This window comes from Panthera onca, chromosome D3, assembly GCF_046562875.1.
Source record: "Panthera onca isolate mPanOnc1 chromosome D3, mPanOnc1 haplotype 2, whole genome shotgun sequence".
Classification (NCBI taxonomy): Eukaryota; Metazoa; Chordata; class Mammalia; order Carnivora; family Felidae; genus Panthera; species Panthera onca.
In genome coordinates this window covers 2,315,434-2,328,058 of record NC_138350.1, presented here as the reverse complement: position 1 = coordinate 2,328,058, position 12,625 = coordinate 2,315,434, and the positions used below count along the sequence as shown (strand labels likewise).

Sequence of the window (12,625 nt, the reverse complement as noted above, 5' to 3'; positions counted from 1 at the left end):
ATTGCTCAGCAGCGATGTGATTTAACTGGGTCCACAGACCCCCCCGCCCCCCCCCGCCGCCGAAGGAGACGCTGCTTTTTCTAGAGTGCACAGTCCCGACAGGAGACAGATAAGCAAATTGGCAATTACAGCTTAGTGTGTTAAGTGCTATGTGAGGAGTCCGTGTGTGACTTCATTAACTCTGGAATGTTATGCAAAACTGTAGGTATACGCATTTCCATGGCAAGAGTGAGCTTGACTTGTGTTCTCAAAGGAGTCAGTGACCCCAAAAAAGTTAGGAAACACTGCTTGAGACCTTTCTGGAAGCTTTCAAGTAAACTTCTTGTGTTTCCACTGCTTTTGGCTCCATTGTATCTCATTCTCCGACCACATCTCCCCTCACCCTAAGATCCTTCTTTGGTTGTCTTGAAGCAGGCATCCCCATGAAGAAAGGGTTCAGTTCATTCATCCACCCAGCTTTCCATCAACCCATCCATCTATCCATCCACCTGAATATATGTATACATACACACACACACACACATCCATTCATCCACCCACCTATCCATCCATCCATTCATAATTCATTCATTCATTTATCCACCCACCTATCCATCCATCCATCCATCCATTCATAATTCATCCATCCATTCATCCACCCACCTATCCATCCATCCACTCATAATTCATTCATTCATTTATCCACCCACCTATCCATCCATCCATCCATCCACTCATAATTCATCCATCCATTCATCCACCCATCTATCCATCCATCCATCCATCCATCCATTCATAATTCATCCATCCATTCATCGACCCACCTATCCATCCACTCACCCATCCATCCATTCATACACCAACCAAATGCACATACATACATTGGTCCTTTCAGTGTCCACTCTGCCAAGTTCCTGCTTCTTGAGCATCTGGTGTGAAGAACCAAGACATCAGAGATTTAAAAAAGATGTACTTCTTTCCTTCAAGTATCTCACGGTTTGGTGGTTGATCTGGACACGTGGGGCCAGTATAAATCATATCTTATAAACTTGAATATGCAAGACAGCCATGTCATTTCTTAAAAACCCAACTTGATTTCTATTCTCAATTTTCAATTCATTAAGGCTACAGAACATAGTCCCAGACTAATTTCCAGGAGATGTGACTGTTATCGCCCAGGTCTTGGGAGAGGGGGCTTCTAGTCTTCACGTGTCCTGCTTACAGTCCCTAGGGGCATCCAATGTCAGAGTTACCTAGGATACGGTCCCTCCCCTGTCCATGGCACTTCTCCAGCCCACTTTCAGGGAACACCACAGGCATCTCCCTGCTGTTTCTTCCCCACCCCCCACCCCCGAGCATCCATGGGGCTGTATATAGATTCATCTCCCTAAGGGTTTAGACTTTGGAACACACTGCCTTAATGCTTGCAGACTTTTATTTTATTTTCTATTTGTTTATTTTGCTTTGTGCTCTATCTTGTCTCTCTCCTGAGGCAATGATGTGGTAGGAACTGGAAAAGCAAGGGAAGGACTACATGGGGAGGGAACATACCTTGAAATGGCAATGCTGCCATTCGCAGGATAAGCAATTATAATACAAATGCATAAACCATCCCAGGGGGTCGGGGAGGTGCCTGGCCAGGCCAGTAGGGAAGGGAGGGCGGGCCAAGGAAGCCCCACATGCAAAGGCCCCGGGGTCTCGGAGACTGTTGGGGCTGTGATCAGGGGGAGAGTGAGTCAGGCTGGAGAGGAAGGCAGTACAAACCCTGCAGCTCTGGGGGGCTGGTTGGGGTGACATGTGGGGATGGCTCATTTTATGAGCAGACATCACCTCTGGGCCCCACTCAGAGTTGGGTCTCAACTGCGGATCTGTGCAGGTTCCAGCTCACGTGGGGGTGGTACCACCTTCCACCTTGAGCTCCTACTGTTTTCTATCCCGGGGCCTTCTCAGACGCCATGCACCTGTGTCTCAGCCTGGATGTGCAGGGCAGTTAACACACAGGCAGTGAGAGAGAGGAGCTGGGAGAGAACGTTCCTGCCTCTTATCCTTCAGGTGGGCAATTTTGTAGGCTTACATGAGGTTCCAGAGAAACTGATCCACAGCAAAAAAAAAAAAAAAGTAAAAATGCGCCTTCCTATCGACTCTTTCTCTCTCTGTCTCCCTCACTCTGCTCGCTGGCCCCCACTGGGGGCCATCTCCCAAGTAAACCGAATGCACTGCATCCTTGTCTCAGGCACTGCATTGGGAGGAACCTAAATTAAGCATGTATGCTGTGTGAAAAAAAAAAAAAAAGGACACATGGAAGAAGAGTGGTCTCCATCCCCTTTCTGTCTCCGCAGGTATCTGACGGCTGTGATTACGTCTTTGTCAACGGCAAAGAGATAAAGGGCAAGGTGGATGCGGTGGTGAACTTCACCTACCAGCACCTGAGTGCCCCCCTGCACATCACCGTGTGGGTGCCCCGACTGCCCCTGCAGATCGAGGTCTCTGACACAGAGCTGAGCCAGATTAAAGGCTGGCGGGTCCCCATTGTGGCCAGTAAGAGGTGAGCCCAGGATGCAGAGATTAACCAGAGGCGTGATAACAATGGTTTTATTTACTGACCACACCACCGACGGAGCCAGTACAGGGCCCGGTAGACGCCGGTAAAATGCTGTGATTACATTTTCTCCAGCCCACCCGAGGCCCAGGATAACCAGCCGGGAAGGAGGCTGGGAAGCGGCAGGATCCGTATCACCCCCAGGCCGTGTGCACTCTACACTTGGACCTCTCCCAGACCCTCCTGAAACAGGCTCCCCAGAATGAAGCGGCAGAAATGATAGATGTTTCTAGCCCCTCAGCACCCTGGGGGAATCTGAATTGGGGGTTATTTTCTCTAAGCGAAAGTGACTCCTTTTTCTGTGCTTTGTGAATATCCATAAGCTTGATAAGCTCTGTGTGCATCGAATTATTGCATAACATTTCATTGCATTTATGTTGGACTATGGTGTTACTGTTTGCTCTTTAAAAAAAAAAAAAAAGGCTCTTTGTTCTATGTGACTCTGGATTGTCATACGTAGGAGCTGGGGTCACCCATCCTGAATGCTCAGGGCTGTTTTCCAGAATCTTCCAGTCACCTGGTCCTCATTTTAAGGGGCAATGAGTGCTTGAGCGAACATACACTCAGCACGAGCCCCTTGGGCCCGTAAGAGGCAACATCCCTCTCCGCAGGGAGAACTTGAAAGAATCTTCTCCAACTGCAGAGGGCGGTGGTGAATCCGGGCGATCCTTCAGACTGTTTAGTGGTCATGAGTGACCTAGAGAATGAGCGTGCCCCGTGCCCCTGAGGAGGGCAGACCTGACCCTAGCCACCACTTTCTAGCTCTGTGAGCTTGGGCAGGGTCCCTAACCTCCCTCCCCAGAACATAAGAATAATAACACTCGTGTTATGAGATTAAGAGTCCATACGTGTGGAGCCTAGAAGGTCACATCTCAAGAGAGTAATACAGCTCTGCCCAATAGAACCTGCTGCCGTGGCGGAATGTTCTAGAACCACGCTATCCAATATGGCGGCCGCTAGCACATGTGGTTAGGGAGCGCTTGGTATATATAGCTAGTGTGCCTAAGAAATTTACATTTTTGATTCATCTCATTATTCATTTAAATTAAAGGGTAAGTGGGCACACATAGCTACCAGCTACTCATTTACTGGACAGTGTAGACTTCGTAAATATTAGCTCGTAAGCCGTTTGTCAATAAATGCCTTCAGGAGAGGGATGTCCGACCCTCTGTGCTGCCTGTGATGGGAACAGCACTCCCGTGGGCTCCTGAGGCCCCCGCCTGGGATGTTGTCCCCTGGAGGCTGGGGCGGGCACCTGCCTGTCTGGCCTGTGACTCCAGAGTGTCTGAATCCATTTCTGGGACCTGAGAGCTTCTCGTTCCCCCAAGGCCCACGCGGGAGAGCGAGGATGAAGACGACGAGGAGCGGCGGGGCCGGGGCTGTGCCCTGAAGTACCAGCATGCCACGGTGCGGGTCCTCACCCAGTTCGTGGCCGAGGGCGCCGGCCCGTGGGGCCAGCCCAGCCACCTGCTCAGCCCCGACTGGCAGGTGGACATCACCCACCTGGTTGCAGACTTCATGAATCTGGAGGAGCCTCACGTGGCCACACTGCAGGACAGCAGGGTCCTGGTCGGGCGGGAGGTCGGGATGACCACCATCCAGGTAGGAAGCCAGAGCTGGGCATTTCCGCCCTGAGCACCGTGCCGGGCTCTGGGGGAGGCTCCCAAGAAGGGTGGGTCATTGTGCCCAATTCCTGGCCCCCAGGATGGCATCCCCGGGACACCAGAAGCTGGGCTAGGACCAGCCCGGGGGGGCCCAGTCTTGTCACGAGCACAGCTGGGAAGGCGGTGGTCACAGCCCCTTAGCACCTCATGTGTCCCCTCTCCCAACTGCTGTGTGCTCCGTTCCCAACACCTGCCAGCCCTCCCCGTCCTGCCCCTGTCTGCCAACCCTTCATCCCGCTGTCCACACCTGACATCTCCTACACCTCTCAGAAGCCTCCTCCCCTCCCCTGCATGCTGCTCACGCTTGTGGCCGGGGGGAAGGTGCCTCCCTCCTTCCCATAAAGCATTTAGTCATTCTGCCATGGACCCATCCAGCAAACCTCTCTTCGAAGTCCTACTACCCTTTTTGTTCAAGGAAACACATGACAGGGAGTGGTGGGCCTTTTCCCAAATCCCTCAACTTCCACCTTCCTGACTGTACTTGGTGGGGGGGGGGGGGGGGAGAGGAGACTATAATTCAGTTCCCCCACAGTTACTTCCATAGTTCATTTAGAATGTGATTCAGGTTGCACAAAGTCAACTCGTGTGCGACTCTCCATGAGCCTCGTCAGCAGGATTGATTGCCATGCACAGTTAACCAAGTTGTGCAGGGTACAAGAGTCCCTCATCTCAATGGGAGGGGTCCTTTCCCTTTAAAAACAGAATGGATTTTAACACTTGTTGTCCTCTCCCCACAGAGCTAAAGTGTCGTGGGGAAGGGTGGCTTTATCTGATTCTTGCAAAGGCCTGGCGTGGGCTGGTGTATCTCTAGGGAAGAAGGTGGGAGGCTCCTTCACCCCGTACTCTGGACCCAGGCCCGGGGCAAGAAGGAAGTGTTGCCGGGGAAGCTCCCAGCATCTGGGAATCTTCTGTCCTGTCCATCCCACAGGTATTGTCCCCGCTGTCAGACTCCATCCTGGCAGAGAAAACGGTCACCGTGTTAGATGACAAAGTGTCAGTGACGGACTTGGCCATCCAGCTGGTGGCTGGGCTGTCCGTCACCCTCCACCCCAGCACGGAGGACAGCAAGGCCATCACGGCTGTGGCCACAGCTCAGGAGCTGCTTCGGACTCCCAAGCAGGTAGGGATGGTTCTAGAAGCCGGAGTTCAAGAGGAGCAGGGCGCTTGCCGTGCCTGACTCCGCGAAAGGGGCGGGGGGAGGGAGGAACGGAGCAGAGTCGCTGAACCACAGTCCAGAATGCAGTGATGGGGAGGCTGTGAAAAGCCACAGGGCTACGTCATTCCAGTCGTGGGCTCTGTGATGAACCAGACAGGTGATGCCCAGTGCGCAAGTCTGGTTCCACAGACTTGGTGGTTTACAACAAGGCCCGCTTATTAGCTCAGCTCGGTGCGTCGGGGGCCGGGGCGGGCTCAGCTGGGTTCCAGGCTCAGGGCACCACAGGCCGACAGCAGAGTGAGCCGGCGGGGCCCTTCTTGGCGTGTCCTGGGGAATAATCGGCCTCCACGCTCGTTCCTGTCTCTGCACTTCTGTGGCAGGTGTCTGTGTCTTTGGTGGCTGTTCCCCGGGGACCCCTCTCGGCTCCCTAAGGCCACCCGTGTCCCTTGTCACTTCCCACACCCCCACTGTCTTCAAAACCAGCAACATGCATGGAGTCCTTTTATGCCTTAGACCTCTAACCTCCCCTCTGCTGCCTGCTGGAGAAACCTCTCTGCTTTGAAAGGCGCACGTGTCTACACCGGGCTCAGCCAGATAATCCAGGCAGGTCTCCCTATCTCAAGGTCAGCTGCGCCACACAGCACAGCATCATCACGGGAGTGGCATCTCATTATGTTCCCGGGTTCCAAAGATCAGGGCGGGTCATTCCAGAGAGTGTGCGGCCGCTAGCTGACTTTGCCCCAGGGTGTCAGCAGGAGGGTCCTGGAATACGTTCACATCCACGTCAGGCCCCCATTGATGGCTTCTCTCCTGGGGGCGTGGTGTTTTCTACTCTCTAAGGAGCAGATTGAGGGGAGCGGAGCAAAGTGAGGAGACAAGGCAGAGAACATGGAGCTATTTCCTCAGAATGGGTAATTAATTAGGGCGTGATTGGCCTCGCAACCTTCCTGGCTTGGGGGCAGGGGCCCCGACCCCCATCCGGTGTGTCCCGTCTGTCTTCATCGGCTGATGGTAATTGGAGGTCCCCGCACGGACTCCGGGGGGATTTATGGATGCAGTTCATTTGATTTGCAGACATGACTCTGGAAAGGATGGAGCTTTAAATCATTCCTGGGCCTGTGTTGTTTTAAGTCATTCAGAATTTCTCATCTTTGGGGAAATGCACTGGCCTCTCCTGGGCACGTCCTGGGGTCCAACCTCACTGGAACCAGCTAATCACCTGACTGAACCCTCAATCACACAGCAGCACCGACTCAGATGGGTTTCGGCAAGCCCGCGGGGTTCTGAAGGCTTCATCCAGACTGTCTGCCACTCAGGGGGCTGGTTTTAGGTGAAGTTCTTTCCCCGTCTAGAGTGTGCGAAGAAAAATTAGTTCAGGATGGAAAGTCAACCAGGATGAACTCACAGACCGTGTGAACAGTGTGTTTATCCCAACCCTCGGTGCGCGGAAGGCCGGCACCTTGTTCTTGATATTTCAGCCCTGAAATACAACGTGGGAAAGATTTTTACACCCATAAATACGAGGGCAATCGTATATACTTTGACTGTGCCTCATCTGTTCGGAGGAAAGCCAGGACAGAAGGGTGAAACGGGAAATCCCCTGGCCTTAATGCATTCGATTTACCAATTAGAAGGGGGGTCTGTCGGATTGTGGGACTTGCCATTGATGCGGACAGAGGGGACAAGGGTGGGAAGCAAAACTCCTGAGCCATGTTGCCTGCCTTAGTTTCGATCCCCCAGAAGCTGAGCCTGCCATGAGGATTCGCCATCAAGTGTTTAATTTGAGTGCTGGAGGGAGCCCCAATACGGGAGTCGGGAAGGGCTACAAGGGATAGAAGACAGCAGAGCGCGCTCCCCACCCGCGGCCGCCTCCGTGGACTACTGGAGCCCGAGTCTTCTGGGGAAACCACCAGCCAGTGTTGACCAGGGGCCAGGGAGCTGGGCTGTATGTCACGTCTCCTATCAGTCATTGTTGAGGGCTGCTTTGGGGGGGTGTTAATTCCTTGGCACTTCTGGCTACAGACATGGCCACGTGGCTTCCAGAAGTCGGAGAACTCCCTCAGACAAAACAGTCTTGCACAACTGACCCCTGAGCGGGCAGACACCGAGAGGGGGAGTGGGCAGGTGCCACCAGTGAGCACCATGCCATCCTGAGATTTCGGGCACGGTCTCACTCACTCCTCTCAAGCAGCGGATGTTGGCCTGGGCTTCCAGTTAGTGGAGACAGAGCCCAGACCCAGGCTGGCTCCAAGCAGACATCGGTATTTATCAGTTCATGCCTGGGGATTTGTCTTCAGGCCAAGCTAGATCCAGCTGTCCTGAATGCTAGAGAATGTTCCAGCCACTCGTTCCGTGGATCCTGATGTCCCCATCTGCCTTCTCCACATTCGTTCTGTCTGGAACTTCTCACCGAAACCTGTCGGTGGCTCTCGTACTGTCCTTCCTTTCCTTCCTCTTGCCTTTTTTGGTGTGTTCCGTCTCTTTTGATCCCTGTGATTGTGTTTTGGGTAAATTCCTCGGCTCTGACGCCCTGGACATGGACTCTCTTACCCCATACGTGTCTAATCTGCTTTGCAAACTAGCCGTTGGGTAATTTCAGCTGGAGCATTCTTTCACGAAGTCCTCTCCAAGCCTCCCTGTTTTTTGTTTTTGTTTTTTTTTCCCCCTCAGCCTTCCTCTCAACGTGGTGTCTACTGTGTTCCTTGTCCCTTGAACCGTTTTATTTCATGGGCCATTTTGTCGTTGCTGCTGGTTTACTTTGTTTCGGTTGTTCTATTATCCAAAACCCTTGCCCTGCTGATCGACCTGCGTTTTTTATGATTCCCTCTCACGGTAGAGCCCTCCCTCCTCGGGACTGTAACTTTTTTTTTTTTTTTTTTTTTAATCAGAAGTGCCTCAGGCTGTGGCTTCTTCCCTTCGCTCGCTCCCAACAGGAAATCCTTGCAGGCCTGCATTTGCACAGGCCCAGCCCTAAGTGCGTCTTGCTGTCAGCGGCCGGGCACCATATAGGTCGTGCACCTTCAGACCCCACACCCAAGTGTGGGGACGCAGTGGGCTTTTGATTTCCAGGGGGCACATTTTCCAGGCAGTGCTCAGAGCACAAGCAGGCATCGTGGCTGTTTCTGGCCCGGGTGGGTAGGACTTTCTCATCGCCCCCCGCCGGGTCTCGATAGCCCTGCTTTTACGCAAGGGGTCCCATCCCCAGAGGACAGTCCCTAGGTGGGCATGAGCATCCCTGCCACTGGCTGGCAGGCCTTCTGAGCAGCTCTAACACCCGTCCCCCCTCCAGCCCACCTCGGTAACAGCTATCTGTATGGACCCCTCTGGTACGCGTTCCCTCTTCCTTTCTGGTGCCTGGGAATTTTCATGCTGTTTTGTATATTCCCACCCAGCTTTTAAGTGGTTGATCCTCAGCCAGTCTACTTTGTGGTTGGACCATGCTCTTCAGAGAGTCTCTCTCTCCATTTCTTAACTCTTCTTCCCCCTGCGTGGGCCTCCTGTTCCAGCGGAGCCCGCCAAAGTGGCTACGATGGCCACTACCGCCGCAGACTTGCACCCCAACTCAGCATCCCCGGGGGCCGCAAGCTTCCCATCTCTGGTTCCCGCCGAAGCCCAGGGATCCCCTCCTATTGGCTGCTTTCCATTCTGAGCCTCTTCCTGAGCCAATCACCGTGAATGGGGTGGTGGGATGCTCCGATTGGCCAGAGCTGGGTCACATGCCTAGCGGGGGCGGGGCCAGCCCCACCCTCATCCCGCCCCTGCCCCGCCTGCCCGGCGTGTGCTCGCGCCCTGAGCAGGGAGGACTCGGTTCTCCAAAGGGAAGCTGGTGTTCCAGTCCCAGGCGGAAAAGAGGGCTAGAAAGTGTCCAGGCCAAGCAGACGTCCATCTCAGACCCTGGGGTGGAGGGGTTCACACTCTCAGCTGGGGAAAGCGGATTGTTTGGGGGAAAAAAATTGGGGGCCAGGAGAAATAGTGCGACCACGTGTTTAACTCACAACTCATGTCAAATTCTCGGCCCTCGGTTGTCATGCCCAGAAGCCAGGACCACAGAGGACACAGCATCCTTCACCCGTAACAGACCCCTGGGGTGGCGTTAACTCTTCCCTCCCCGACTCTGCTCCTCGATTCTCCTCCAGCGCTTGCGGCAGACGGTCCCAGGAAGGTCAGCCCGGCCTCGGTGGTGGCCGGGGCCTGCCCCTCTCCTCCTGGCCTCCCCGCCCCACCCCCAGCTCCCCTACACAGGCAAGCACATCCCCACCTGTGCACACGACCTGTCCCCACGTGCCACCACTCACAGCCTCGTGTGTTTCTGTTCTCCCTCTGGCTCCGGGCGCCCTCTCCGAGGCTCCCCCGTGTCTGGCATGGGCTTCTAACCCATGTCCCTAAATGCCTGGTCTTAGAAAACACGGAAGAATTCCAGACACATGAAAATTATCGTGGTGAGTGGCCGTGGTGGTGGGACTCCGGACGGACCTCCGGGCTCAAACCCCCCATTTTGCCACTTGCCTGAGCCCGCCATGCTGTCCGTGATCCCGCCTCCTCACCTGCAGCAGGAGAAGAGGTGACAGTAAGAGTAATAGAGTGATAGTAAGAGCGATACCTCGGGTATCACTGTGAGGGGAAAGTGAGTCCGTCCTCGGAGGGCACAACAGTGGCGGGTTCCCAGGACGCACAGCCGCCACTGCCATTGTGGTGGCTGGAACATCGGTGTGCCAAGGACGGCCCCCCGGCCCAGCTCCCAGCTCCTGGGAAGGCGTCACCTTGTGCGGCCAGACAGACTTTGCAGGTGTGAGTAGGGATCCCGAGGCAGGGAGATTACCATGGGCCACCCAGACATCTCAAGGCCGGACCCTCCTCAGAGGAGGTGGGAGCATCAGAGCGAGCCGTAGGGAACCTGCAGACTCCACGTGGAGTCTGCGAGGAAAGCCGTGGGGCCGTCTCCGAGAGGCTTCCTGGTGGCCCTCCCCAGCAAGGGTTAGGCTGGAGCTGTCCCTGCACGTGCGTTCTCATTTAACTTACAGCGATTTTCCGATCCTGACGTAAAACCTGAATGTTTTCTCCCCAGATTCATCGGCCGCCGGGTCTGGATTTGAGTCCAGCTCCTGATTCCTTCGGGTTCTGTTCTAGGCCGGCGGGCAGGTTCCTAAGAGGAGAAGCACCCGCAGGCCTCACGCTGCGGCCTCCTAACAGCCTCTCTCCTTGCAGGAAGCCGTGGTCAGCACGTGGCTTCAGCTCAGCGACGGCTCGGTGACGCCCCTCGACATCTACGACACCAGGGACTTCAGCCTGACCGCCACCTCCCTGGACGAGGCCGTCGTGTCCGTCCCCCAGGCCCGCTCTCCCAGGTGGCCGGTTGTGATGGCCGAGGGGGAAGGCCAGGGGCCGCTGGTCCGAGTGGACATGACCATCGCAGAGGCCTGCCAGAAGTCCAAACGCAAGAGCGTCCTGGCCGTGGGCGTGGGCAGCGTCAGGGTCAAGTTTGGCCGGAACGACGCCGACTCCGGTCCCGGCGGGGGCGGCGACGAGGGCGAGATCAAGAACCACGCCAGTGGCCGCCGGCAGAAGGTTCAGGAGCCCGAGGGGCCCCCGCCCGGCGGCTCCTCCGTGGAGCGCGAGGCAGGCGCCCCCCGCAGAGGCGGCACGACGGCCCGGCCGCTGCTGGACAACAGGGTGGTGAAGAGCAGCCGGCCGGACGCGGGCAGGCCGTCCGGAGAGGGCCAGCTGCAGAACATCCCCCTGGACTTCACCAACTTCCCGGCCCGGGTGGACCTGCCCCGCGCGGGGGGCGGGCTGGGGGCCAGCGACCTGCTGCAGACCGCGAGGGGCCTGAGCGACCTGGAGATCGGCATGTATGCCCTGCTGGGCGTCTTCTGCCTGGCCATCCTCGTCTTCCTCATCAACTGCGCCACGTTCGCCCTCAAGTACCGGCACAAGGAGGTGCCCCCGGAAGGCCAGGCCTCCGTCACCCACTCGCACGACTGGGTGTGGCTGGGCAACGAGGCCGAGCTCCTGGAGCAGGCGGGCGAGGGGTCCCCGCCGCAGGACGAGCACACGACCGTCCTGGACCGCGGGCCGGGCGGCAGCGAGGAGAGCAGCTGTCTGTTGCTCAACGGCGGAGCCCGGCAGCACGCGCAGGGCCGGGGGCACGGGCCGGACTCGGGGGGCAGGCAGGCCAGGGACCCGAAGCCCGAGCCCCTGCACTCGCCCACCTCCAAGAGGAAGAAGGTGAAGTTCACCACCTTCACCACCATCCCGCCAGACAACGGCTGCCCCAGCGTGAACTCCGTCCTCGGTGGCGGGGGCGAGGACATCAAGTGGGTATGCCAGGACGTGGCCGCGGGCGCCCCCGAGGAGCTCAGAAACTACCTGGAGAAGTTCAAGGAACAGGCGTAGGCCCCTCCGGCCCGCGGCTCTGCACCCCGCCCCTCGCGGGGCTCGGAGTGGGTCTGGCTCCGGCGTCGGGTGGGATCCGGGAGGGGCCGGCGTGGAGCGGGGGACGCACCCCCGCCGTCAGGCTGTGCGGGTCCGGGAGCCTCCGCGAGGGGCCGCGTGTCTTTTATAGCAAGGATTTTGTAGCAGTCGATGATGGCGGAGTTTCGAAAGTCAGCGGAGCCAGCTCTGGGCGGGTTGCTGACCGAGACCCTGAACCGCACAAGGGCCACGTTAGGAAGGTGATTTTACGAGTTGAAACATAACCCAGACAAGCTACCAAAAATTATTTGTTAAAAAAATGCAAAAAGACAAATAAAAAGACAGAAGGAATCATCTCTTTATTTATATTTCTAATAAAGTAGCAAAATCTACAACGAGGTCCTGCTAAGGCCCCATTTCTGTTTTAGTTCAGTGTCCCCCCCCTTCCGAGGACGGCCGTCTCTGGGAAGAGACCGTCCCAGCCCTGGGTGCCCTGGGATGATGAATCTGAGGCTTTTCGATCTTTCCTGGATAATCTTCTCTTCTCCCACATTTCCTTCCCTCCTTCCAACAAGTTTTCTGTGTCCTATGCTGCCATCTGATTTGTATTTAATGTTTATTTCCAAGGACCAAATGGTATATTTTTCCTGATTTAAACATACGTTATATTCGTATACATTAGGTGAATTCTTAGAAATAGTCTCCATTTATCCATCCTTTAAGTAGTAAGTCTGATGCTCTTCTGTACTCCTCCAGCCTTGTTGATATTTGCTGGGGTTTAAAAATCAAAGGGTTGGGGGGCGTCCCCTGGATCTT

The 12,625-nt window shown here is 55.8% G+C and overlaps 1 protein-coding gene across 1 annotated transcript in view; it reads left to right on the top strand.

Moving 5' to 3' along the window:
- Window positions 1-11,903, top strand: part of TMEM132C (transmembrane protein 132C) — a 306,676-nt gene extending 294,773 nt beyond the window's left edge. The window contains exons 6-9 of the mRNA XM_060612060.3: window positions 2,319-2,524; window positions 3,907-4,180; window positions 5,171-5,362; window positions 10,604-11,903. Of these exons, the coding sequence (XP_060468043.3) occupies window positions 2,319-2,524; window positions 3,907-4,180; window positions 5,171-5,362; window positions 10,604-11,791 (1,860 nt within the window). The 3' untranslated portion in view covers window positions 11,792-11,903. The remainder of the gene's footprint in view (window positions 1-2,318; window positions 2,525-3,906; window positions 4,181-5,170; window positions 5,363-10,603) is intronic.
- Window positions 11,904-12,625: the final 722 nt, after the last annotated feature.